Source organism: Pinus tabuliformis, chromosome 4_1, assembly GCF_031772625.1.
Source record: "Pinus tabuliformis cultivar Carrire ecotype Pingquan chromosome 4_1, CPIR1, whole genome shotgun sequence".
Classification (NCBI taxonomy): domain Eukaryota; kingdom Viridiplantae; phylum Streptophyta; class Pinopsida; order Pinales; family Pinaceae; genus Pinus; species Pinus tabuliformis.
The window spans coordinates 578863537-578889959 of NC_142303.1; the positions used below are offsets into that span (position 1 = coordinate 578863537).

At 33.1% G+C, this 26423-nt stretch overlaps 1 protein-coding gene across 1 annotated transcript; it reads left to right on the forward strand.

Moving 5' to 3' along the window:
• Positions 1-4895: 4895 nt before the first annotated feature.
• Positions 4896-5902, forward strand: LOC149177249 (heavy metal-associated isoprenylated plant protein 39-like). The gene is made up of 3 exons (XM_089423355.1): positions 4896-5003; positions 5119-5194; positions 5281-5902. The coding sequence occupies exons 1-3, from the start codon at positions 4998-5000 to the stop codon at positions 5544-5546; spliced, it is 348 nt and encodes a 115-aa protein (XP_089279481.1). The 5' UTR covers positions 4896-4997; the 3' UTR covers positions 5547-5902.
• The last annotated feature ends 20521 nt before the right edge of the window (positions 5903-26423 follow it).

Genomic DNA, 26423 nt, shown 5'->3' on the forward strand with positions numbered 1-26423 from the left:
CAGAACTGTAATGTAAGAAATCTGATAAATGAAAACAATGAAAACAGAACTGTAAGAAGAATGAGTTGTAATTCATATAACTGACTTGAATATATTGGCCACTGTTTTGTGATGTTGTCTTCAAGTTTGTTGAATAGTTTGAAAGCATAAGATGCAACTTCAACAGTGGGTGGACTTCTTTTATAGTTTTGGGGACTTGATTTTAATTGGTGGACATGGATGCACATGGATTGCAATGGCTTCATTTTGAATGTGTGGTATGGATTTAATTTGCTGTGATCTAATGGTTGGGAATTGTTTATTTGTTGATCCATGTGCTTTGATCTGTTTTAATGAGAAATAGAGTGAGTTGGGTGTCATTTATTGCAGTTATTGGGTCTGGGTGTTATTTATTGAACAAAGTGGATTTAATTGTTATTGGGTTGGGTGTCATTTATTGAACAAATTGGATTTAATTGTTATTGGGTTGGGTGTCATTTATTGAACATAGGGTGTTTAGTTGTTGAACAACACAGCAGTTATGGCTGACATACATTCCTTTTGTTATGTTCAGGTAGGCATATTTATTTGGGATGCAAAGTTGCAGTTCTGATGAGTGGGGGTTGAAGTGACTGTTGTTTTGTACTTCTGGAATAGACCAGTTTGAAAGCCTTTATGGCTCTAGCTGTTTTCTACTTGGGTCAATATGTTTTGCAATATTAAGTAGTAAAATACTATTTATGGACAGTTGTGGGCCCAGTCAATATATGGTGATTTTTGGACATAATTTAAAACTTATTTATACATAATGTTATTTATTTCTGTTTAAATTTTGGTTTCAAAAGTCTTAATCACTGGTGGTTTGGTGGGACCAGTATTATATCAACTACTGGTCCCTGCACAATATTAGGAATCTCTCCCCTAATTGGCCAATTTCATTTTTTATATTTTTGAACTGGTAAGTTTTTTTTTTAAATATTGTTATGAATAGGCACATAGACTTGTTTATTTTCGAGTAAAAGCTTTATAAGAGAGTTTTTAGAACTTTTATATTTTAATTTATGGGATATAATTTAATTTTTAGTTTTTATAATTTTTTGTGATGATGATGTAGTATTTTAATTTTAGATTATATATATATATATATATATATATATATATATATATATATATATATATATATATTATTTTTATTATTTTATTTCAATTATTTGAACAATAATATAGATTTTGGATTTAAATTTTTACAATTAGTCATATTGTTAAAGACTTGAGGAGGAGAATTCTGTAATAGATTTTTAATCCATCCAACATTTATGATGAATGGAGTAACTATCTAAAACGTTGGACTGATTAAAAATCCATTACACAGTTCTCCTATGGAAATCTCAATAACAATATATATATTTCATAATTATTATTATAAAAAATATTAAAATAAGAAGTCATCATGTAACATCCTACCTATGTATATATATAAAAATTACTACGTTAATCTAACCAACAACATTAAAACATTATGATATTAATGCCTTGTCTACCCATTGGTCCATCCTACCTGGACTCGCATGATTGCTATAAGAATGTATTGGGTTAATATTTGTTAAAGGGTTAGAGTTGGAGCTGCAGAGTCGAAAAGAGGCAGCCTACATGGTTCATCCCATACCTGCCGATATTGCTCCCGCGCTCCCTCAATGTCCTCGGGTAAGCTACCTGTCATTAATGTTACAGGTCCCTGAGGTGTCCTCCTGCTTGGAACACGGAGTTAATACCCTTACTTAACTTACTGTGGAAGGATCCCGAGGTTGGGCTGGCTGCTTGTATATCATCCGATCAACGTCGATTGATGGTGTTGAGTGCACCAGCTTGGTTAAAGGTTTATTCGACTGTCTTGGCAGAAGGAGTCATTCATTTTGTTCGCTTTTACCTCGTCGCTCTACTCTATCATGGTGAACTTCTGAAACTCTTCTACCAGGTTGCTTGTAAGACTCTAGGTGCTATCATCGTCCAATTCTTCTCGTTTCATGTTGTTATGCCTTATTTCTTCCACTGAGGTTGGATTAATATAGTTCTGGGACTGTTTAACATATTAATGGCATTATGGATAGCAATGGAGAGCCCGACCAGGTCCTTCGCGCGGTCTTTAAGCAAGGATCAATGCTCTGACATCCTGAGGTAAACTTCGTTCCACTGAAGTAATATCATTAATCTTCTTGTAAGTATTTTTCCAAATCTTCCCTCACTAAGGTGGTCTATTTCCATACAGATTATGTTGCAACTTCTATGGCTTCCCAGCTCTCCTATAGGTAAAACTACTTACATTTCATGGTTGAATGCTGTTGAATGAACTCAGAGGTGGTTCCCTTGTCATGGTGATTTGTTGTGCAAGTATTACCTCAGGGTCTGGTTCGAAATCCTCATTCGGTTTGTGCATTATTGAGGATGATTCCAGTGCTGAACTCCGCTTCTCCTTGCTCCTTGCAGGTGTGTTGACAACTCGTTTAATGTGCCTTGGTTCAGAGAATATTCTCTGAGAAGGACCATGTCGAGAGCTTGTAATTTGTTTGATATTGTGACTTCAACCAGAATGAGTTTTAGACTATAATTTGTAATATAATGAAAGTTTTAGGATGATTTATGTTCAAACAAGCCGCTCAAAATTAATATAGTTCCATGCTCTTATGAGTCGAGCCTATGATAGAACTTAACTATAATTTTGTGAAATGTTCTTCGAATGGACTGAATTTGACGGAATATAACTATGACAGGACTTATTAATTATGTTGTGCATGATTTTTCCCAGTTGATATATGGCTTACGGCATTCATTTTCTCCTTGCTTAAAATACTTTATGTATATATTTGCGTTCAGTGAAATTAGAGTTCATGGGTTAGTTTTTAAGAAACCAGGGTACATCATTCATTTTCTCCTTGCTTAAAATAGTTTATGTATATATTTGTGTTCAGTAAAATTAGAGTTCATGGGTTAGTTTTTAAGGAACCAGGGTACATGGCTACGAATGGGTTCTTTACGAACTGGTCCGCGGCTACAAATCCTAGGTATGTGCAAAAATGTAAAGAAACATGTAATTAGTAACATGGGGAAGAGTTTGCTGAGTTAATTTCTTCTTTCAGTTTTAAGAAATCCTTGTGTATGACTGAAGATCTGATATTTAGACATATAGGTTGTTGTATAATATGCCTACATTTCGTATCATTTATTTATTTATTTCTACAGAAAATTGAGAGACATTTTTACACTTTGTATATCTATGTGTTTTCCAAATTAAATCAACATTCTTCTATATTGTTATATTGCTTATTAATTAAGCATTGATTGTTAAGTGACAATGTATCGTTCTCTAGAGGTGTATCAGTGTGTATTGGGAAATCATGCATCAACTACTTGCCTAACCGTTCTACCCAGAAATTAGTGAAGAACCATAATCTATATTAAACCATTTCCAAACTATCTAATTACAGAAAACAAGTCATTCACTATTACTATATCATTTCAATTTACAGTAAGCATTCAACTATTCTACTGATAATGATTATCATGTCAGTATTACTTATCTGTATTTGGTTACGTATAAGTTAAATAATTGGGAAGATCTCTACCACCCACCCTCGGAACCGGCAATTACGTCCAGGTTCCCCCTCTGAGCCCTCGCAGTTCTCCCAATAAGGAACCGCTGGGTACCTTAGGCATCAGGACTCTAATAATCTGATCCAAAGTCTTTTAAATAATAATTAACAGTGTTTGTTCTAGCTATTTTAAGCCCAATAGTTTTAATAGTTCAATAACATAAATAAAATTAAACTTGGTAAAAAAAAAACAACTCATGATGTTTGATTGTGTGTTACACATCATCATTATTCGAAAAATTCACTTAATTATAAAAAATACATTTTAATATGATATGATTTATCCAATTACAAATTAGTGCACTAGTTCTAATTTATAAATGAAATCGTTTTTTGGCTGTGTGTTACACATCATCATTATTCGAAAAATTCACTTAATTATAAAAAATACATTTTAATATGATATGATTTATCCAATTACAAATTAGTGCACTAGTTCTAATTTATAAATGAAATTGTTTTTCTACCTTAATTGTGTGATACAATCCCAAACAAGATTGTGATTTTTTGTTGTTTAAAATACATTTTTGAATGCATAAATGTATTCATAAAGACCATATACGCATTCACAAAATTTAAAAATCTCTACCCTATTTTGATTGAAAATAACCACTCTGAAAAAAATCATTTAATCTATAAATTAGATTGAAGAAAGATACTTAAGCGGAAATTGCCCTCAAAAAAACTTGTAGTAACAGTGTTTGAATCATGTTTTTGATGGTGGAAATAGATTCAACCCCATCAAAAACCTCAGGGACAACCAAAATCTTGAATTTTGACTGCTATAATTTGAATTTACAAAAATCCTTACCAAATTTTATCAAACCTTGCTAAAATTTCCATAATTTTAATAACAAAAACAATCTGTCAAATTTCCATAATTTTGAGAACAAAAGCAATCTGTTTAGACTATAAAGTAGTAAGGAGAAATAACATTATATCACGAAATTACTCAGGAAAGGCCGCCGTACTTTGCGGTCAAAACTGTTAAAAGACCGGCAAATCAGAAAATTCGTACCACTGGCAAGAGTCCAAAATAAACTTACAACGACTGAGAAGACTTTAGAAGACCCGCTCAACTGCTGGTGGAACCCACCACCTATGGCAGCTACTTTTGCCTGTCGTCAAAGATTCTGACGGGTACTGACTTGCGCATCTTACCGACGCGTTGAAATGCGCCGCCGCCCGCGTAGCGCAGCTCTTCTTCTGCACAAAGCACAACGATTTATGTGTAAGCTCTCCTTCATTCACGCCAACTCTTCTGAGCTCGTGACCCTTCGAGCTTTCATTAACCTAAAGGCTCCCAGTGCCATTCGATTAATTTCTGCTTTCCTTCTACACATATCACTTAGTTTTCGAAGGCTGTCAAAAATGAAGGCATGTCACTACTCTAGCTCTGTTGAATCAGAATCATCAATTTAGAAATTCTGCAATCATGAATTATCAAAACGATTCATTGACGATGATGGCCCTGCATGTGTTATATTTGCAGAAAATGGTGCTGAAAGTGGCGATCGAAGACGAGAAAAGCAAGAGAAGGGCCATGAGAGCTGTTGCAGCTATTGAAGGTAACTATCAATCCACTATTTATCCATTGCAAGTCTCGTTACAATGAGAATTGGGTTTTGATTAGTGATATGATATTTGATTGCAGGCGTAGAGTCTGTTGCAGTTGATATGCAGAAGAGGGAGATAACTGTGATCGGAGAAGCAGATCCCGTGGTTCTGGCAAAGAAACTGATGAAGCTCGGATTCAGAGAGCTGCTGAGCGTGGGTCCTGCCAAAGAAGAGAAGGCGGCTGCAGAGACTCCGACAGTTGTGTATCAAGTGAATCCCCAATATGGGTACGGCCCTTATGAAGGATACTCTTCATATACTGTCGTGAGAGGTGAGGATCCCAATGGCTGCACAATCTGTTAGACCTATCTCGTCCTATTTCTTTTTTATGGGGGAAAGTATGGGCATGGGGGAGACAACCGGTGGTCTCAAGGGAATTTCAGGAGACGATGTTAGCTCCTTGTGAGCTGCAGCAGCTGGGAACTAGTTACTTTCAGAGATAAAATGGGACATGGAGGATTACTTACCTTCATTAAATATACAGATGTATGTACTAGGCCTGCAACTATTTATTGCAGATGACATCACCAAAGGATGTTCAGTGGCTAATTGAAGGGAAGCGTGGGATAAACAGCCGACAAAGGCCCAGAAATAGATTCTCGTGCGAACCACTGGGCTGTTTATAGCTACCCTTCGATCTTCTTTTTAATTTTAATTTTATTATTTTACCATTTTTATGAGATTGTAGATGTGCTTTTAATATTAAACTGAATTCAAGGCTTATAAAATTATTTGAATCACAGAGCTCAAACTTACTATTTGGAAAAATCCCTTCTATGAACTATGGTGGTACTACAACTGAATTTAATGCTTATAAAATTATTTGAATCACAGAGCTAAAATTTACTATTTCGAAAAATATTGAAGGTATCCTCTTACACTACAAGCATATGATACCTCCAAATTTGTTTTTGTTACATTGGGAGAAGGCCGCATAAAGGGGATATTTTGCTGGTGTTTTATCAAGATGATTAGCAAGAAAAACGATAATGATGAACAGTGTAAGCGCAAATTTATTTATCAGTCCAAAAAAATTGCGTTGCCTTTAATCCGCTCATGGAATGGAATGGAATGGAGAACATTTACGTATTATTTAGGTCTCCTTAAAAAAGTTGATAGTGTTTTTTTTATATAAATTATCCATTCTATATTGGAAAGTTCAACAATAATGCATAAAATGGTGTGCAATATCACCATCAAATCCAATCCAAATACTATCAAATCAATATATCAATATCTAATCAATTTGTTAGAAAAAGAATTAGCTTCTCAAACTCAAGCGTGAGAACGGGAAACAAGCTCTACAGCTTATAATCGCACCTGAGTGTGATAGATAATTGATGAAGATGCAGAAAAGATGATTTTTGTATATTAATTTATGGTGCGAAAAGCTGAATAATATTTCACTTCATTTGAACCAAATACATTAGTCTAAGAGAAAAGATACTATACGTTAAATAGCAACAAGTTTCAAGTTATTTTAAAAGCACACTTTTCCACCCATATACTAGATTTGAGATAAGTTTATTTACAATTGTAAATACACTTTATTATCTTCTAAGTATTTGTTAAATTGCTTAAATTCATTTTTATACTATGTAAAATTAACATCAACAACAATCATTAAAAAATTATTTAATTAGGGAGAAAATGCTTGATATCAAATATGATATTACATATTTTTGGACAAGTAGAAACTTAATGATATATATAAAAAAAATGAATTTCATTAAATACATGTAATTTATCACAAAATGATACAATCTATAAGCTATAAAGAAGCACAATTCGGGAAACCATAAAAACCTTAGTCATCACCAAAGATCCACAATAAATAAACATCAATAATGGAATGTCCTCATTAGTTCAAACATCTGGTGTCTATCACATAATATCTCCACAACAACATTGTTGTCTTTCATGGGGTCTACATACCTCGGCAATGGTGTATCACACAAGTACATGGTGAAAAAACTCGAGTGCTACCCTCCAAATCTACAAGTACATCCAAGGCTTTGAATCCTCAAACTATAAATCTTTAACACTATCACCAAGTACTCAACCATCAAGACCTCCATGGGACATAAAGGATATAACAATACAATCTTCTTCCATGAAAAGCTTCAAAATCAAAAAATTAGTCTCTCCATGATTTGTGGCCTAAACTCATGTCTTGCAGGAACAAGGCTTCACGGTCATGTATTGAGTTGGATCCACTCTTTGTATCCTCTACTAGAGAAGAAACTCTATCTCTACAACAAGAGCCATAAGAAACATGAACATCTCTCATGTCCTGTTATTATCTAGGATTTATAGGTATAGTGCAAACCTTAGCATCACAAAAGAGCTATCTCCCCGTGAATATCCAAAATGTCTTTCTTCACCCTTGTCTTCACCTAATCTTTCCTCATGACTCCTCATATTATGAAAAGTACAAATAAAACAATAGAATGATGAATTATAAATTAAAGAGCTCTCTCTTCCCTCATATACACAATATGTTAGTATAGCATAAAATAAGGACATAAGTCCATATGAGTAACGAAGGCCCACATGGATCAATCTATAATAGAAGGATGCACATGTACAAAACAAGGGTTTAGAATACACAAAAATAAAATTCCTTCCAAGATGATCCTCATTATTCTTAGTGTCCCTCTTCGAAGATGTTGCACTCTCAAATATGTCGTTATTCCAATACCTCCTCTTCTATGGTGGTCTATTATTCTAGTATCCTCATGAAAGGAACTATTCATCTAACCATGTGCCACATATGGGTGCTAGCAAGATAATGATGATATTAAAAGTGGAAATGGGGCCATCACAAATGTGCTTACACAAGAACGGACATGCATTCTTAAAAACACACATGCACTCCTAATCCTATAGCCTTAATGCTCCTCGAACAACCAAAAATGCTTTCCAACATCGATTTTTGAGGAACACATGCACATTTTCAAAAGTGCATGTATGCTTCTAAGAATACATGAACTTTATAAAAAATGGATGCATGATTTCAAGAATGTGTGTGCATTTTGAAAAGCATATGTGCACTTCTAAAAGCATATGTGCAATTTTAAAAGGACATTCACATTCATGAAAGGACATGTGTTGTCTTATTTCTTTAATATCTAAGAGGGAGGGAGAAGGGAGAGATAGAGCCAAAAGGGGTTGTTGTGAAGGAGATGTCAAGGGAGGTGTAGAGGGAGGGATAGAGAATGAGGGGAAGGGAGTTGAAGGAGAGTGGAGAGAGAGGGAGTGAAGGAGAGGCGGTAAATGGAGACAGAGGGAAAGGGAGAGAGAGGGAGGGAGAGAGGGAGGGAGGGAGAGAGAGAGAATGAGTGAGAGGTGAGGAGGTATAGAGAAAGAATAAGGAAGGAAGAGATAAAGAGGGAAAGAAGGTTGATAGTGAGGAAGAGAGGGGAAGAGGAAGAGTGGGTGAGAGAGTGAGTTAGCATGCGAGACAATATTGTGACACCCCTAAGATGACCCATGTATGTACTTGTGCACATTCTCATTAGGTTGGTGAGCTAGGTTTTGTTAGTGCATATGTGCCTCCATGGGTATAAATGTGTTAGGCCAATGGGCTAGTCTACTAATGTGTTTTAAGGCCAGAGTTCTTGTGTGGTCGAGCGAAAGAGTATGTGTTTTAAAAAGCTAACGATCATGACAAATGTGATGTGTAAAGTGCTCATGTAGTAATAAATGGCATAACGACTATAGGCCAAGGAAAAAAATGGTATAGGGGTTGTTGCAGCTCTTGAAGGTTAACAATAAATCCAATATTTTATGCATCGCAATTCTAGGTTTTTAGTAGTGATATGATATTGAAATTCTGGGTTTTTTAGTAGTGATATCATATTTGATTACAGTCGTAGAGTCTGTTGCAGCTGATATGTAGCGGAGGGAGATAACTATGGTCGGAGAAGCAGATCCCATGGTTCTGGCAAAGAAATTGATGAAACTCATATTCAGAGAGCTATTGAGCGTGGGTCCTGCCAAAGAAGAGAAGGTGGATGTAGAGACTCTGACAGTTGTGTATCATCGTCAAGTGAACCCCCATTATGGGTACATGCCTTATGAAGGATACTCATCATATATTTTCGTGAGAGGTGAGGATCTCAATGGCTGCATCATCTGTTAGATATATCTCGTCCTCTTTCTTGTTTATGGGGGAAAGTATGAGCATGGGGTGACAACTTGTCGTATCAGAGGAATTTCAGTAGATTTTAAAAGTTTTTTGTAATGATGCAGCAACTAGGAATTAGTTACTTTCAGAGGTAATGGGAAAATGGCGGATTACTTACCTTCATTAACTATACAGATACATCTACTAGGCCTACAGGTATCATTAACTATATAGATACATGTACTAGGCCTGCAGGTATTAAGGTCTCCTTTCATGGAATGGGAACATTTTCATATTAAGGTCTCCTGTTTTTGAAAAATTATGCATTTTAGGTGGGAAGATTCAACAATTATGAATGAAAATGGTGTACAATATCACCATCAAATCCAATCCAAACAAATTGGGTACAAAAATAATAAGCTTCTCAAACTCGAGTATGATCACAACAAACAATGTTTCCACCTTCTCATATGTGTGTGGGACAAATAATTGTTGAAGATGTAGAAAGTTATGAATTAGGACCTTTTCTGCAAATGTAGAAGTTTTAATTTTCATTTAAGAATTTTTCAATCTAAATTTTATGGATTATTCGTTATATCTCTTTTTTATAGGATTAAAAATGAATAATATTTTACTTCTCTGGGACACAACACATTAAATAGCCCGAGACACCAATTATTATATATTAAGTAGCAACAAGTTTGAAGTTACCCTAAGGGCATAGTTTTCCAACCATATATTAGATTGGAGATTAGTTTTTTTACCATTGTGAATACACTCTTATCTTCTAAGTATATGTTGAATTACTTAATAAATTCATTTTTATGATATGTCAAATTAACTTGAACAACATTTATTAAAAATTATTTAATTAGGAAGCAAATGTAAATTAGAGATCAAATGTGATATTACACATTTTTGGAGAAGTAGAAACTTTATAGTATAGATAAAAGAAATGAATTACATTAAATACATACAACAACCTATAACAAGACTATATAGTCTATAAGCTCTTAGGAAACATTGTTAGGGAAACCATAAAAATTGTATCCATCACCAAAGAACCACAATAATCAAGCATCAATAATGGAGTGCCTTCACCAACACAAACATCTAGTTCATATCACATAAGATCGACATAACAACATTAGCCTTTCATAGGGTTTACAAACCATAGAAATGTTGCATCACATAAGTACATGACAAAAAAAATTCTAGTGCTATAACAAAATGACATACATGTACAAAAATAGGGTTTAGCCTACCTCAAAAGTAAAATTCCTTCGAAGATGATCATCCTTACTTTTAGCGTCCCTCTTCTAAGATGGTGCACTCTCAAATAGGTCATTAGTCCAATACTTTCTCTTCCATGGTGGTCTATTATTTTGGTGTCCTTATGAAACGAAAAATTCATCTAACTATGTGCCACATATGGGTGCGTGCAAGATAATGATGTTATAAGAAGTGGAAATAGGGACATCACAAATGTGTTCACACAATACATGTGTGTATGCTTAAAAAAATGCATGCACTCCTAATCCTATATCCTCGATGCCCCTCAGAACAACAAAAATGCTTGTCATCATGGTTTTTTCGAGAACATATGCACATTTTCAGAAGTGCATGTGCGCTTCTAAGAATGCGTGCACATTTCCAAAGGTACATGCATGATTTCAAGAATGTGTGTGCATTTTGAAAAACATCTGTGAACTTTTAAAACCACATGTACATTTTTGATAGCACATGCATTCTCTTATGTCTATAATCTCTAAGAGGGAGGGAGGAGGGAGACATAGATCCGAAATGGGTTCTTGTAAAGGGGGTATTAAGGGAGGGATGGGGGGAGGGATAGTGAAAGGGAGTGAAGGGAGGGTGCAGAGAGAGAGGAAGAGAGAGAGAGGGAGTAAAGGAGAGACAATAGATGGAGAGAGAGGGGGAGGGGAATGAAGAGGGTATAGTGGGGAAGGAATTGAGAGGGAGAGTGGGGTAGAGAGGGAAAGAGGAAGAGAAAGGGAAGAGGAAGGGAGGGAGAGTGGGTGATAGAGGGAAAGCGGAAGAGAGGGGAAGAGGAAGAGAGGGTGATAGAGTGAGCATGTGAGATAGATATAGTGACACCCCTAAGATGACCCGTGTATGTACTTGTATTCATTATCATTAGGTGAGTGAGCTGGTTTCTATTGAGGCATATGTGCCTCTGTGGGTTAGGCCAGTGGGCTAGTCTACTAATGTGTTTTAGGGCTAGTGGGATAGTCTACTAATGTGTTTTAGGGGTAGGTTGTTTGTGTGGTCAAGCTAGAGTTCTTGTGTGTTAAAAGGCCAACAATATTGAGAAATGTAATGTGTAAAGTGCAAATGTAATAATAAATGACATCATGGATCCAGGCCAAGAGACAAAAATAGTATAGTGGGCTAAGACTCCACAAAACGAGAAAGGTTAGGTGGCAAAACCCAGACATGGTTCCTAAGTCAAATCACTATTATGGTTAAAATATTCCTAATCTCACCTTTAGGAATAATAATAAACTAGTATAATCTTATATTATAAATAAAATATTAAAAGAATGGAATAAAAGAGATTCAACTTCCTTCCTATCAAAGATTGCTAAGGGATCATGGTGGACCTAATTCTAGGAAGAATCAAAATATCCTTAGCTAATGTACCCCAAGGAGTCTTAGTGGGCTAGGGTATGAGGGCAGTTTTCCTTGGGTTGCATCAGGGAAGGCTTGAGCCTTGAGGGACAAGGGTCCCTATATGGGCCTAGAGGGTACCTTAAGATCCTTGAGTGTAGCAGGAACTCCTTGAAGCCACAAGGATCATAAGACATCCCTTCTCGGATGAGTTATACTGCTAGATGTAGTCACACAACGTAAGGGATTGTGAGGGAAATGATGGGGGTACACTACTTGGGTTTGGGGATGATGAGGTATGTAAGCTTATTAGTTTGCGACTATCATGGTTTGGTATCTTGGTCTTGTTCATATTTAATACTAAACATGTAATTTACTTGAGTAGCTATGTTCATAGTGGATTCATGGCCCTAGTTTGGGGTTGACCAACTGCTGAGAGAGGTGGAGAAACATGGTCTATGGCTAGGTGGTACATCCATGTTCTGCAACTAGTCGACATATTTTAATAGATAAGTATCTGAAACTTGTTTTATGCATGTCCATGTTTTATGGTTTATGGTTAATATTACATGATATTATGTAATGTTATATGTCATGTTATGTATATGTATCATTTATGACTATGGTAATGGTGGTGGTATCACTCTAGTTAAGTGACTAGGGGATGTTACAAGTACCAACATATAAGTACTAAATTCTTTATACCACATCATTGGTGATTTATTTAACCCATACATAGACTTTTTGAGCTTTTATACCAACTCTTTCTTCTTTTCACAACAAATCCTTCTAGTTTCTTCGTGTAGATTTATTCTAACAAATAGCTATGAAGGAATGTTTTCTTCACCTCCACCTGTTTTAATTCATGATTAAATGCAAAAAAAATAAATAAAATAAATCTAATAAAAGTTAACTTAGGAATAAAAGAAAAAATATCACCAAATTCTATTCCCTCTAACTAGGAATAACCCTTTGCTACAAACTATGATTTCTATTCCTCCATTCTTCCTTTTGGATTTAGCTTCTTCTTCAACACCCATTTGCTAACATTGGTCTTTCTTCTAGTTAACAACTCCTCTAGAAACCAAGCTGCATTCTTGTTCATGGTTAGAATTTCCTCATCCATGGCCTTTTTTCAACGTTTTCCATTCTCTAAATCCACTACCGCCCTAAAAATTCTAGGATCACCATCAATAATAAACAAGAACATTTTTGAATGGAAATAATGTAGAGTATAACTTTATGGTTGCCTTCTTTCCTAAATCGATATCCTTAGTTCCAGAGTCTATGGTTCTTCTTCTTTTGATTCATGTCCTTCTATAGAGTTTGATTCATCATCCTTTAATTCAAGATTTGTACCTTTCAGATCCTTTTCTCTTTGTAAGACTTCCTGTTTGACAACATCTTTCACTTCTCTAAATACCACATATCAACTATAGACTATCTTCTTAGTTTATGGTTTCCAATGCTTATAACCTTCCATGCCATCTTTATATCCAATAAAGATACACTTTTATGTTTTCTTGTCTATCTTACTCCCATTATCCTTTGGAACCTGTAGATAAGTACCACAACAAAATACCCTAAGATTTTTGAGATAAGGTTTCTTAAAATTCCATACCTCACGTGGAGTATTAGTATCCAACATTGATGAGGGTGGTATATTTACTAATTCACAAGAAATTTCCATTTCCTCTTCTTAGAATCCATATCCTAACTTGACACCACTGAGCATGCTCCTTAATTTCTCAATCCACATCCTATTCATCCCTTCTGCAACGCCATTTTCATGAGGTGTGTATGGGGTATTGGTTTTTATTATTATAATGCATTTCTTACATAATTCTTCAAATTCATTCCCAAATAATTCTCCACTATTATATATCCTTAGCGCTTTATTTTTTTCTCTATCTGATATTTCGAATATCCTTAAACTCTTTGAATTTATCAAATACTTCATATTTCTTCCTGAGGAAATAAATATATTTGATCCTTGGGAAGCCATCTATAAAGGATACATAGTACATATATTTTCGTAATGATGGGCTTAACACAGATCAAAACACATCATTGTGCACTAGTTGTAGTATTCCCTCTAATTTCGTAGAATTATAGGAGAATCTTACATATTCTACTTCCATATAAATAATGTTCATATATTTCAAAGTCCAAATAATAATTAGACATACCTTCCACCATACCATTATTGTGTATGACTTGAGGACCCTTCTCTTTGATATGCACCAACCTTAGATGCCACACCACAATATTTTGTCTAGAGGATATTGCGGTTTTTCCTTATTTTTATCCACTCTGAAGAGAAATGGAACTATTGAACCCATAACTAACCATGCTTCCAAATAGATTACAAAAATTTCCAATCCAAACTCCCCTTAACAATACCATAACACCTCAAACCATCTTGCATGTATCCTTTTCAAACACTTTTTTTACACCTGTATTGTTCATCTTGTTTATAGAAATCAAATTCATAACCTATATTGGGATGTGTAGAACACAAGGAAGTGATATAATCCTTCCACCTTTAAGCTTCAACATGATTTTTCTTCATCCAAGGATTTTGGATGTTGAGTCATCTCCTAAGAAAACAACACTACCATCATATCTTTCAAAATCACAAAACCACAACCTACAACGAGTCATATACATTAGGGGAATTTTGAGGTAAAAAGTAGGCCTCAAAACAAAATATGTCCTAACAAAAACAACTTTTAAAGAACCAATATGATTCAAGATGATGATGTTATCCAGGGAAAATTTTAAAAAACCCCCCCAAATTTATATGTAGAATAAATGGGCAAATCCCCATGGTATATAGAAAAATATATATGCTATTTTTTCATTGATATAATATACATATATAATTTTTTGGTGAATCTTTCATTGAATTATAATTTTTTGTTAAATCTTGGCGAATTTTTCACTATGTTATATGGTATTGCAGATTCTTGGCTAATCTCTTAAAAAATAGAAAACATTGTGAAATATTGGTGATTTCTTGATAATGTATAAAAATATATATGATAATAAGATAGACATTTAGTTAAATTATAATAAACTAATCTTCCATGTTTTGGAAAAGAAAAATCACAAGTAATGTTACCCTAGGTTCTTATTATACACGGTTGCAAATATTTTTGCATGTTTTTATCACGTTTTACCACAAAGGCCTTATCAAATCCCAAGGTGAAACTAGTTGGAATGGAACCCCCAAAGGCATGTGATGTTGAACTAAAGAAATTATTTTGCTCAAACCTTGTCTTGATACATCTAGATAACTCAATCATATTTAATGTAATTCAGATTGTGTAGGCTTCACGTGAAAATAAGGTCTATGGATAGTTATATCATATCATTAATATTTACATCAAATTCTTTTGTTTTCTCATACATCACTTTTATAAAAGGTAGATACTTCACCAATTCCTGGCGTTCAAATACGATAACAACTTTAAAATGTGGTGCTTCCTCGTCATATGTAGGTTTTTCACCTAATTTTTGGATCATAAATATTGTAGTAGTTGTTTCACTTTATTCTACAGCTAACAACTCTAATAATGTTGAATTGGTAAACAATTATTTGAAATCGTACAAAATGAAAAATGAAAATGAATGGAAGATAAAGATGTATTGAAACTTAATTTCCTGTGTGATGAGAAAAGAAAGAAGGTAATAACGCAAACTCATTAAAAGACTACAGTTGGTGAGTTAAGAAATGTAAACAATAGTCGATGCATGTTTATTACTTGGAAAAATATGTCACAAATCAATCATCATCAAGGAAATTTTCACTTCAAGAATGATAGTGCACTAAATAGTCTATTGTTCTCATCTAATAACATGTGATGCTTTTTTTGTATTGCTATCAAACTGTAATTGCATTAGATGAATGTCAGAGTCATGATAATAGGACTTCTATGATGAACACATAGGATCCTAGTGCATAGAGCATTTTTCTCTTTAGTTAACTAAGCAAATCTAATTTTTGTTTCTTAACAAAAAATAAGTATTTTCAAAGAAAATATAAAATAAACATAGTAGATTTTAAAAGGAGAAGATTCTTTTGTGACACCACAAAGTGAAAGGAAAAAAAAAATGTCTTAAATAATCAAATTTATAAAGAAAATAATTTATCTTTTATGGCTCAAATTTCTCGAAATGTCTACATTATTCTTTATATGATTTAAATATATTTTCCATTCCTTGGAGCCCATTTTCTTCTTTCACGGTTAACTCCTTTTAGATACCTTTATATTATATTTTCATTTCTAAACTCACTTCATATTTTATTTCTTTCTTTTTTATAAGTAGAATTTCGGCGTAAATCACATAAAGAGAGACATTTGCCGACGCGTTTCGAACCAACCAATGTGGCTCATCGTCAGGACAAGTTGAAGAAACGGATCCAGCGTTGCATGCTAAATAGTCTGAGCAGAGCCTCCAATGACTAATTTTGACTGAGGGACTGTAGTCAAAAAGTCAAAATGATAAATTAAAGGGAGTTAGTTATCATACCATAGATTATATAAAAGAAATAATTATAGATGTTGATTATGTTATTAGTTTATTTCGATATATATATGTGTGTGTGTGTGTGTATATATGTGTGTGTGTATATGTTAAGGTAATTTTAGGATGATAGTTAGTTATAATAACTATATATTACTAGAAAGTTAAAATTAAATAGATAAACTAACTATCATCCTAAAATTACCTTACATATCTATATATCTATATATATATATATATATATATATATATATATATATATATATATATATATAATAATAATAATAGAAGTTATTTGAAAGGTATAATTTAAAAAAAAAAAAATTAATTAATTAAGTGGGAATTAGTTATATTAAAGACCTATATATATATATAAGGTAGGTTAGTTAGTTATAATTACTAGAAACTTAAAAATATGAAATAATTTTATATGGTGATTACTTTATTAGTTGGTTAAAAGGTATAATAAAAATTATAAATTCAATGGAAATTAGTTAGATAAAAGACCTTACTTTCATATATAAATATATTTATATATATAAGGTAATTTTAGGGTGATAGTTGGTCATAGTAATTATATATTACTAATTAGTTGAAATAAGATGGATATATAACTAAAAAATAAAAATGAATAACAACTAATTAAGAACGTAGAATAAAAAAAATAAAAATAAAAATAAAAATTAATTAATTAATAATTATAATATATAATAGTTACGATTATATTCATTAATATATATATATATATATATATATATATATATATATATATATATATATATATATATATATATATATATATATATATATATATATATATATAAGGTAATTTTAGGGTGATAGTTGGTTATAGTAATTATATTTTACTAATCAGTTAAAATAAGATGGATAGATAACTAAAAAATAAAAATGAATAACAACTAATTAAGAACATAGAATAAAATAAATAAATAAATAAAAATAAAATTTAAAAATTAATAGACCATACGAAAAATAAAAAATTAATTAATAATAATAATATATAATAGTTACGATTATATTCAATAATATCTATTAGGAAGAAATAAATATAAAGAGCGCCTAACATAAAAAGAAGGAGAAGGACCAGAAAAAGTCTAAAACACGAAGGACAAACCCTAACGAAAGCAAAGAAGATGAAAAGGGGGGAGGGGAGGGAGGAAGAGAAAGACTAGGATGAAAGGGCAGGGATCCAACATCTACTGATCTTCCAGCCATCATCTCTATTGAGATTGTTTGGCCTTCTTTCAATCTCAATAGCTTCCTTGAATTTACGATGATGGAATAGAAGTTATTTGAAAGGTATAATTTAAAAAAAAAAAAAATAATAATTAATTAAGTGGGAATTAGTTATATTAAAGACCAATATATATATATATATATATATATATATAAGGTAGGTTAGTTAGTTATAATTACTAGAAACTTAAAAATATGAAATAATTTTATATGGTGATTACTTTATTAGTTGGTTAAAAGGTATAATAAAAATTATAAATTCAATGGAAATTAGTTAGATAAAAGACCTTACTTTCATATATAAATATATTTATATATATAAGGTAATTTTAGGGTGATAGTTGGTCATAGTAATTATATATTACTAATCAGTGAAAATAAGATGGATATATAACTAAAAAATAAAAATGAATAACAACTAATTAAGAACGTAGAATAAAAAAAATAAAAATAAAAATAAAAATAAAAATCAATTAATTAATAATTATAATATATAATAGTTACGATTATATTCATATATATATATAAGGTAATTTTAGGGTGATAGTTGGTTATAGTAATTATATATTACTAATCAGTTAAAATAAGATGGATAGATAACTAAAAAATAAAAATGAATAACAACTAATTAAGAACGTAGAATAAAATAAATAAATTAATTAAAATTAAAATTAAAATTAAAAATTGATAGACCATACAAAAAAATAAAAAAATTAATTAATAATAATAATATATAATAGTTACGATTATATTCAATAATATCTATCAGGAAGAAATAAATATAAAGAGCGCCTAACATAAAAAGAAGGAGAAGGACCGGAAAAAGTCTAAAACATGAAGGACAAACCCTAACGAAAGCAAAGAAGATGAAAAGGGAGGAGGGGAGGGAGGAAGAGAAAGACTAGGATGAAAGGGCAGGGATCCAACATCTACTGATCTTCCAGCCGTCATCTCTATTGAGATTGTTTGGCCTTCTTTCAATCTCAATAGCTTCCCTGAATTTACGATGATGGAACTGGGCAACTTTGGCAACAACCTTGGCCTCCTCTATACACACCTGATGCTTAGTCTTTTCTACATGCTCCGCCAATGTTGAAGACTTGGATCTCCCATGTCTTGGGTCGGCTGCATGTTCGCTGATCCTCTGATGGATGGGGCGCCTTGTTTCCCCAATATAGGGGGTCCCACAAGAACAAGGGATCAAGTAGACACCCTTCATGTCCTTAGGGTTAATGGGATCTTTCACCGATCGGAGGGAATTGCGAATGGTGTTAAGGGGCCTAAAGGTTGAGGGAATCTCATACCTCTTAAGGATCCGAGCAATCTTGTCCATGGTTCCTTGGACATAGGGAAGATGGACACCTAGACGGCGCTCTTTAGGCTCTTTCTTAATTAACGCATTTTTAGAGGCTTTACGGAAAGCCTTCTGACCTAGGCACCTACTATATCCATTTTCCATAAAGACATCAAGGAGATGGGATCTCTCCTTATCCAAGCTCTCTCACTATCAGAAATCCTAAGGGCACGAGTAGCGAGGGTGTTAAGAACACCCATCTTCTGAGCAGGGAAATGATGGGAATCAGCATGAAGATACTGCTCAGTATGCGTTTTCTTTTGGAACACAAAGTGGGAGAGATAGCCATCCTTATTCCTAGATATAAGAATATCCAGGAAAGGGAGGCAACCATTGACCTCTTTTTCCATGGTGAACTTAATGGCAGAGGACTATTGAGATTGAAAGAAGGCCAAACAATCTCAATAGAGATGACGGCTGGAAGATCAGTAGATGTTGGATCCCTGCCCTTTCATCCTAGTCTTTCTCTTCCTCCCTCTCCCCCCCCCCCTTTTCATCTTCTTTGCTTTCGTTAGGGATTGTCCTTCGTGTTTTAGACTTTTTTCGGTCCTTCTCCTTCTTTTTATGTTATGCGCTCTTTATATTTATTTCTTCCTGATAGATATTATTGAATATAATCGTAACTATTATATATTATTATTATTAATTATTATTATTTTTTTGTATGGTCTATTGATTTTTATTTTTTAGTTATCTATACATCTTATTTTAACTGATTATTTTAACTGATTAGTAATATATAATTACTATAACCAACTATCACCCTAAAATTACCTTTTATTTATCTATATATATATATATATATCTATATATATATATATATATATATATATATATATATATATATATATATATTAAGGAATATAATCATAACTATTATATATTATTATTAATTAATTTTTATTTTTTTTTATTCTACATTCTTAATTAGTTGTTATTCATTTTTATTTTTTAGTTATCTATCCATCTTATTTTAACTGATTAGTAATATATAATTACTATAACCAACTATCACCCTAAAATTACCTTATATATATAAATATATTTATATATGAAAATAAGGTCTTTTATCTAACTAATTTCCATTGAATTTATAATTTTTATTATACCTTTTAACCAACTAATAAAGTAATCACCATATAAAATTATTTCATATTTTTAAGTTTCTTATATATATATATATATATATATATATATATATATATATATATATGTCTTTAATATAACTAATTCCCACTTAATTTATTTATTTATTTATTTTTATTTTTTTAAATTATACCTTTCAAATAACTTCTATTATTATATATATATTTATCTATTTAATTTTAACTTTCTAGTAATATATAGTTATTATAACTAACTATCATCCTAAAATTACCTTACATATATATATATATATATATATATATATATATATATATATATATATATATATATAAGTCAGGTCCTTGATCTAACTAATTCCCATATAAGTCACAATTTTTAATAAACTAATAATGTAATCAACATCTATAATTATTTCTTTTGTATAATCTATGGTATGATAACTAACTCCCATTAATTTATCATTTTGACTTTTTAACTACAATCCCTAAGTCAAAATTAGTCGTTGATCAAGATAGCCGTTGGAGGCTCTGCTCAGACTATTTAGCATGCAATGCTGGATCTGTTTCTTCAACTTGTCCTGACAATGAGCCACACTGGTTGGTTCGAAACGCGTCGACAAATGTCTCTCTTTATGTGATTTACGCCGAAATTCTACTTATAACTATTATGATCACAGAAGCCTCAATTCAACAATTCTTTCCTTTTCTTTGATGATGGGTGGAGCGTCCACTCGAATATTGGACATTTCAAATATTAACACACATTTTATTCCAAAAAAAAATATCAACAATGATTGAAAATGTTGATGATGAAGTGGCCTATGATAGAAAACCTTGTGAAAAGGATAAATATGATAGGATTCTTGTCAATAGGTTGGTTAAGTGATCATGTGGGTTCCCACAAGACATCAACTAATCAAGTAATGTCAGGAATGCTGAAGGAAACTATCCAAGTATGAAAATTAATTATGCCAACATATATAACTTGAAATGATTGAAGTAAGGATTCCTTTAGGCATATTTTATATATTCGTTTATTTGTTTATGATGGAATGCATGTATGATAATGATACCTAGGTTGGATATAATGAAGGAAGAAACTTTTCCTATGGCAAGATTGTTATAATCCTTGTCATTCAACCATGAATTAGTATCTTATGATTAAGTCACATGACAATGAGTGAATGGGTAACATAATCATATTATGAATTTGTATAACACATGAGAGTGAATGCCAATAGAGATAATGTGTGAGACCATATTGTCGATGGATATGGAAGGATGTAATATTGCACAAGTGTCATAGTGTCTCCCTCCTTATATTGGTGTTGTAGACTTTAAGCTTCATGCAAATAGTGAAGAGAACCTATAGAGGAGAGGGTTCCTAAGGTAATAGAGATTAGAGAAGGGGCACTCCTTTTAGTATTCCTAAGGTATAGATGGGAGGTGACTAGATGATGTGTTGAGGTGTTGGCTAGACCTTCCAACTGATGATGGTGGAATACATGGTATAGAAATGTAGTATTTTGATATCAAACGATAAAGATAGATTGAGTAGATGTGATCATGAGCATTGGCCCATTGATTTATTGGAACAAATATTTAGTTTCATATTGTAATGGTAGGTGTTTTAAGTAACCCATGTGCATTGAATCATAGTTCCATTTCATTGAGTATGATTAAAAATTAAAAATGAATGAATTATTAGTTTGTTAATATTATTCTGAAAACACCTCATGTATGGTAGTAAATATTGAAAGAAAGGATTATATGCATAGATACTCAGTTGTATTTGGTTGATTGAAAAGTTTAGGTTGTAGGTAGAATGGTCTCAAATATGAAAATGAGTGTAATTTTGTAAGAAAGATTAGGTGCTACAACACACAAGTGAAACACTATGAGAAGGAATCTCATACTTATGAAATATGATATTCTTTATGAATTAGAATTGGAATTTATAAGTTGTATTATTATGAATATATCTATGGTAACTGTATGTGTATGATACATGGTAGATGATGGATATTGAAGATGGAAACCCTTGAATAAAGGCCATTGTTAGGACAAAGGAACCCTGTGATTTCCACATGTTATATACGACTAGTGGATGTCTAGTAGTAAGTTCGTGCTCTCCTTACACGAGAAATCCATGACAAGATGACTCACCTAAGGGATTGTTTAGTATAGAAGGGAACATCTAAGCCTAGTGGGTGAGTGTATCAAGGAGGAGGAAACTTAAAAGTTGATGTGGGATGGTGGCTAGAATCGTGTGGGTGAGTTAGAAAGGATAATGAAATTAATTATTTCCTATGGAAGCCATTATATGGGATAGATGCATATCCATAGAGAAAACTATTAAATAAAAAATAGATACGTATTTTTGAATAGATGCTTACATCATGGAATTGAGAAATATTGTGCATAGGATAAGTGTTTCTTTATAATTTCTATAATATGTATGCTTACTCTTTTACTAATGTAGGCATATGTTGGAATGTTGAAGTCTCGTGGTATACCAAGATAGTGAATAGGATGGCACTGCAAATACAACTGAAGAATGAGGAAAATAAGTGTTGTTAATGAGAAGAGAATATTTATGATTGTGTTATTCAAAGGGGGATATGATAGAATATCCTAGTATTGAATCCCATTTACTAACTATACTTAATTATGATTAAATGTTCAATTTTGTTTAGCATGTATATTTTAATTACCATGCTTTATTTACACCACGAGGAAGAAACTTTATGGTACATTGAATAATGTAAGTATTATATTTCTTGAATTTAATAAACTAATAGAGCTACCTGAGATAGCAGCACATAAAAAATGGGTTATGATAGTAGGGGATGGGATAGGTGAGAGGTTGCTAGTGGGTTCTACATGCCGAATAATCCTTAGTTTTCCATTTTTCCAAACATTATTTTGTTTCCTTCATCACCATGTTCATTACAAAAAATATAGAAACCTTAACTACCAATCATGGAACACGTGGTGGTTGTGGAGATGTACACCTTCCAAAATTACAAGATCAAGGCGATAAGTACCTTCATCATGGGAATTGTGAAGGGAGTGGTAAAACCTAGATTTTCTCACATTTTCCTTGAAAAAAATCATGTCCCCACAATAAGGGGAAAATGAGGTATCGTCGGGTGTTGGGGATGACATGAATTTTTTATTCATTGATTCATCATTATACCCCCCACACATGTGGTTGATAGGGAGGGAACAAAATCATGATTGGATGTAGCAAATTGACTATAGAGAGGCAATGATTCATGTAGTCTTAGAGGCATGTATGTGAATAGTTGTAGGGAAGAAGGAATCATTCCTTATTGTTCATTATTGGACAAATACAATAAACATAATAGAATACAATGATCACCTAAATGACATAATTAATTGTGGTTCTATGGTGAATGGTGGAGGCATTTCTGTAACAACCCTCGTGAAAATTTCATGTAATAAAAGTTAATAAAGGCAAAATAAGACCATGGGTAAGGTACACTTATTCCAAGATGAATGTTGGGCAAAGATATCCTAGTGGGCATCACTGGATGTGTGTTGTGGCTAAGGAAAGTTGGAAAAGGCTAAGGCAAAGGCATTAAAAGGAAAAAAAGGCATTTTGGCACATTTATTTATGAAAATAAAGGAAATTAGGAGAAAAGTAAGGTGAAAGGTCATAGGTTGCATGTGAGGAGAAAAATGAAGAAAATAATATAAAATGAAGAAAATAGAGGCCTCATTCATAAAAAGGATTTTAAGGACTAGTTCATGGTTTTTCTCAGTGTAAGCTTTTGTCAGTTCAAGTTTGGAGCTCTCTCATTATTATCTCTCTCTCACTCTTGGTCACTTGGAATTTTCTTGGAGCACTCTAGTTTGGAACAAAGGAAAGGTAAGGCAAGGAAAGGAAAGGAAAGGAAAGGAAGGGAACAAGGAAAGGAAAGTGGGATCAAGCAGCTTCAACCGGAATACTTGCAGATAACCTTTTGCATGTGTGATTTCCTAGTTGGTCTGTAATGTTCCCAATTTTTGTGAGTGAAAAATTCACTAAGGAGTTTTGCCAATTTTTGGTGATATTAAATAAAAAGGAGAAAATATTATTTTGTGGGAGAAAAGTGGAAATTATTATTTTAATGAAGAATGGTGGAAAAGTAATATTTTATTAGTGGAAGGTGGGGACCACCAAGGGAGAGGACTAGCAATTATAAATAGAGCTTGGAGGCCTCCATTTGGTATCTTTGACATTTGCAAACAAACACTCATCTGTACACTTTGTTGTTTAGCAAGTCTACCGATTATTTAGCCACAAGTCTCTCAAGCAGGAGATTCAACCTCTACTTTGGGGGACCATCCATGCCCGCCCTAGGGAGGCTGTTCTATAGGAGTTTTTAGGAGTTCCGGGGTAGCAACACACATCAGTAACCAACATAGAGAGGGGAGTGCATATTTCTGGGCAACCAAGAATCACGCAAAGGGAATTTGAAACCAGTAGGGATCTCATTGCTTGTCGGGAGGTCAGGGAGCTAAGATAACAACATTGGGAAGGAATTTTCACTAGAGATTTCATCTAACTGAGCCAGCATACTAGCAATTCGCATTTCTGGGTAGAGGGGAAACTGTAGAAATTCTTAGTGTAGATTAATCTGACTATGCAATGTACTAAAGAAAAATAATTAATCTACTTCTACTATCAAACTTGTGGAAGCTTAATATATTTTGAGCAAGATCAAACAGAACACATATAACAGAGAAGAAGAATCAATCACATGTGAAACACAGAAGAATAATTTGGGGAAAGCCTGAGCTAAAAACCCTACTATCTGTATTATCATACAAGAGGAAATATCTCAAGATTACAGAAAGCTTTAGCTCTCACAGCTATCCAGCTCTCAGTACAATCCCTCATTACTGCTCATAGACAAAATAGACAACACATATGCCTTTACCTCTGTCCTCCAAGCCTCCAATTTCCTTGCGTTGTTCCTCTGGGATGATTCATCTTCAACCAAGTGGAACACTTCTCTTACACACTATAAAACTACACAATCCTCAAGGAATGAATTCCTTCTTCATGAAAAAGATTTTCTCATAGGAAAATTTTTGCAACTGATAGTACAATATCCCTACCTTTAATCTAAACTAGGTCTTTATATGAACTGACATGCATGAGTTATTTATGACAGAATATTCAGTTATCTGGAGTACACTAGTTGCATGCATGCATGTATTAACTGATTAAACTCACAATCAGTTCCACAAACTGTTTGGAACTAATCTAGCTAGACTTAACTCAGTTAACTGAGCTAAATAATTACAACTCATCCTTATCTCCTTAATTAAGGGATAACTTCTCCAATCAAAGGGATAACTGTTGCATGACTTCACAAAGACTTCATGTTTGAATTTCTCCAACTAATTAACTCAAGATGAATTAATTAATTATTTTTCAAACAGATGGTGAGACAAAATTCGAATTTTAATTTTCAATTTTAATTCAAGGACAAATTGAAATTGGAATATCCTAAAATGCTATCTTTAGCAATGTTCTTTTTAGCATTTCTTGTTACTATTTTCAACACTCCCTCTCAGCAAGAAAAGGATTATCTGCCACCCCGATCCTGTCTCTATGGAACTCGAATTTACACTTTGACAATGCCTTTGTCAAAATGTCATCATCTTGCTCCTCGGTCGAAATATATTGCAACAACATGATCCTCCTTGCCACACAATCTCTGAGATGATGATACCGAATGTCAATATGCTTGGACCTGTCATGAAAAACTGGATTCTCAGAGAGTTTGATACAACTCTGATTATCACAGTAGATCAAAATTTGATCCATCCTCTGATCAAACAAACCAACTAGAATTTTCCGCATCTAAATGGCCTCACATGCTGCCTGACTTGCAACCATGTATTCAACCTCTGCCGAGCTGAGTGAAACTGGCCTCCGTTTCCTGCTGTACCAAGAAACTATAGCTGAACCAAGGTTGAAAATTCCTCCTGATGTGCTCTTCCGATCTAATGGACTCCCTGCCCAATCTGCGTCTGTGAATCCCTGTAGCTTCACTCCCTCTGGCCGTCTGAACCATAATCCATACTAAGATATGCCTCTGAGGTATCTCAAAACATGCTTCAATGCCTTCCAAAACATCTTGGTAGGCTGAACCATA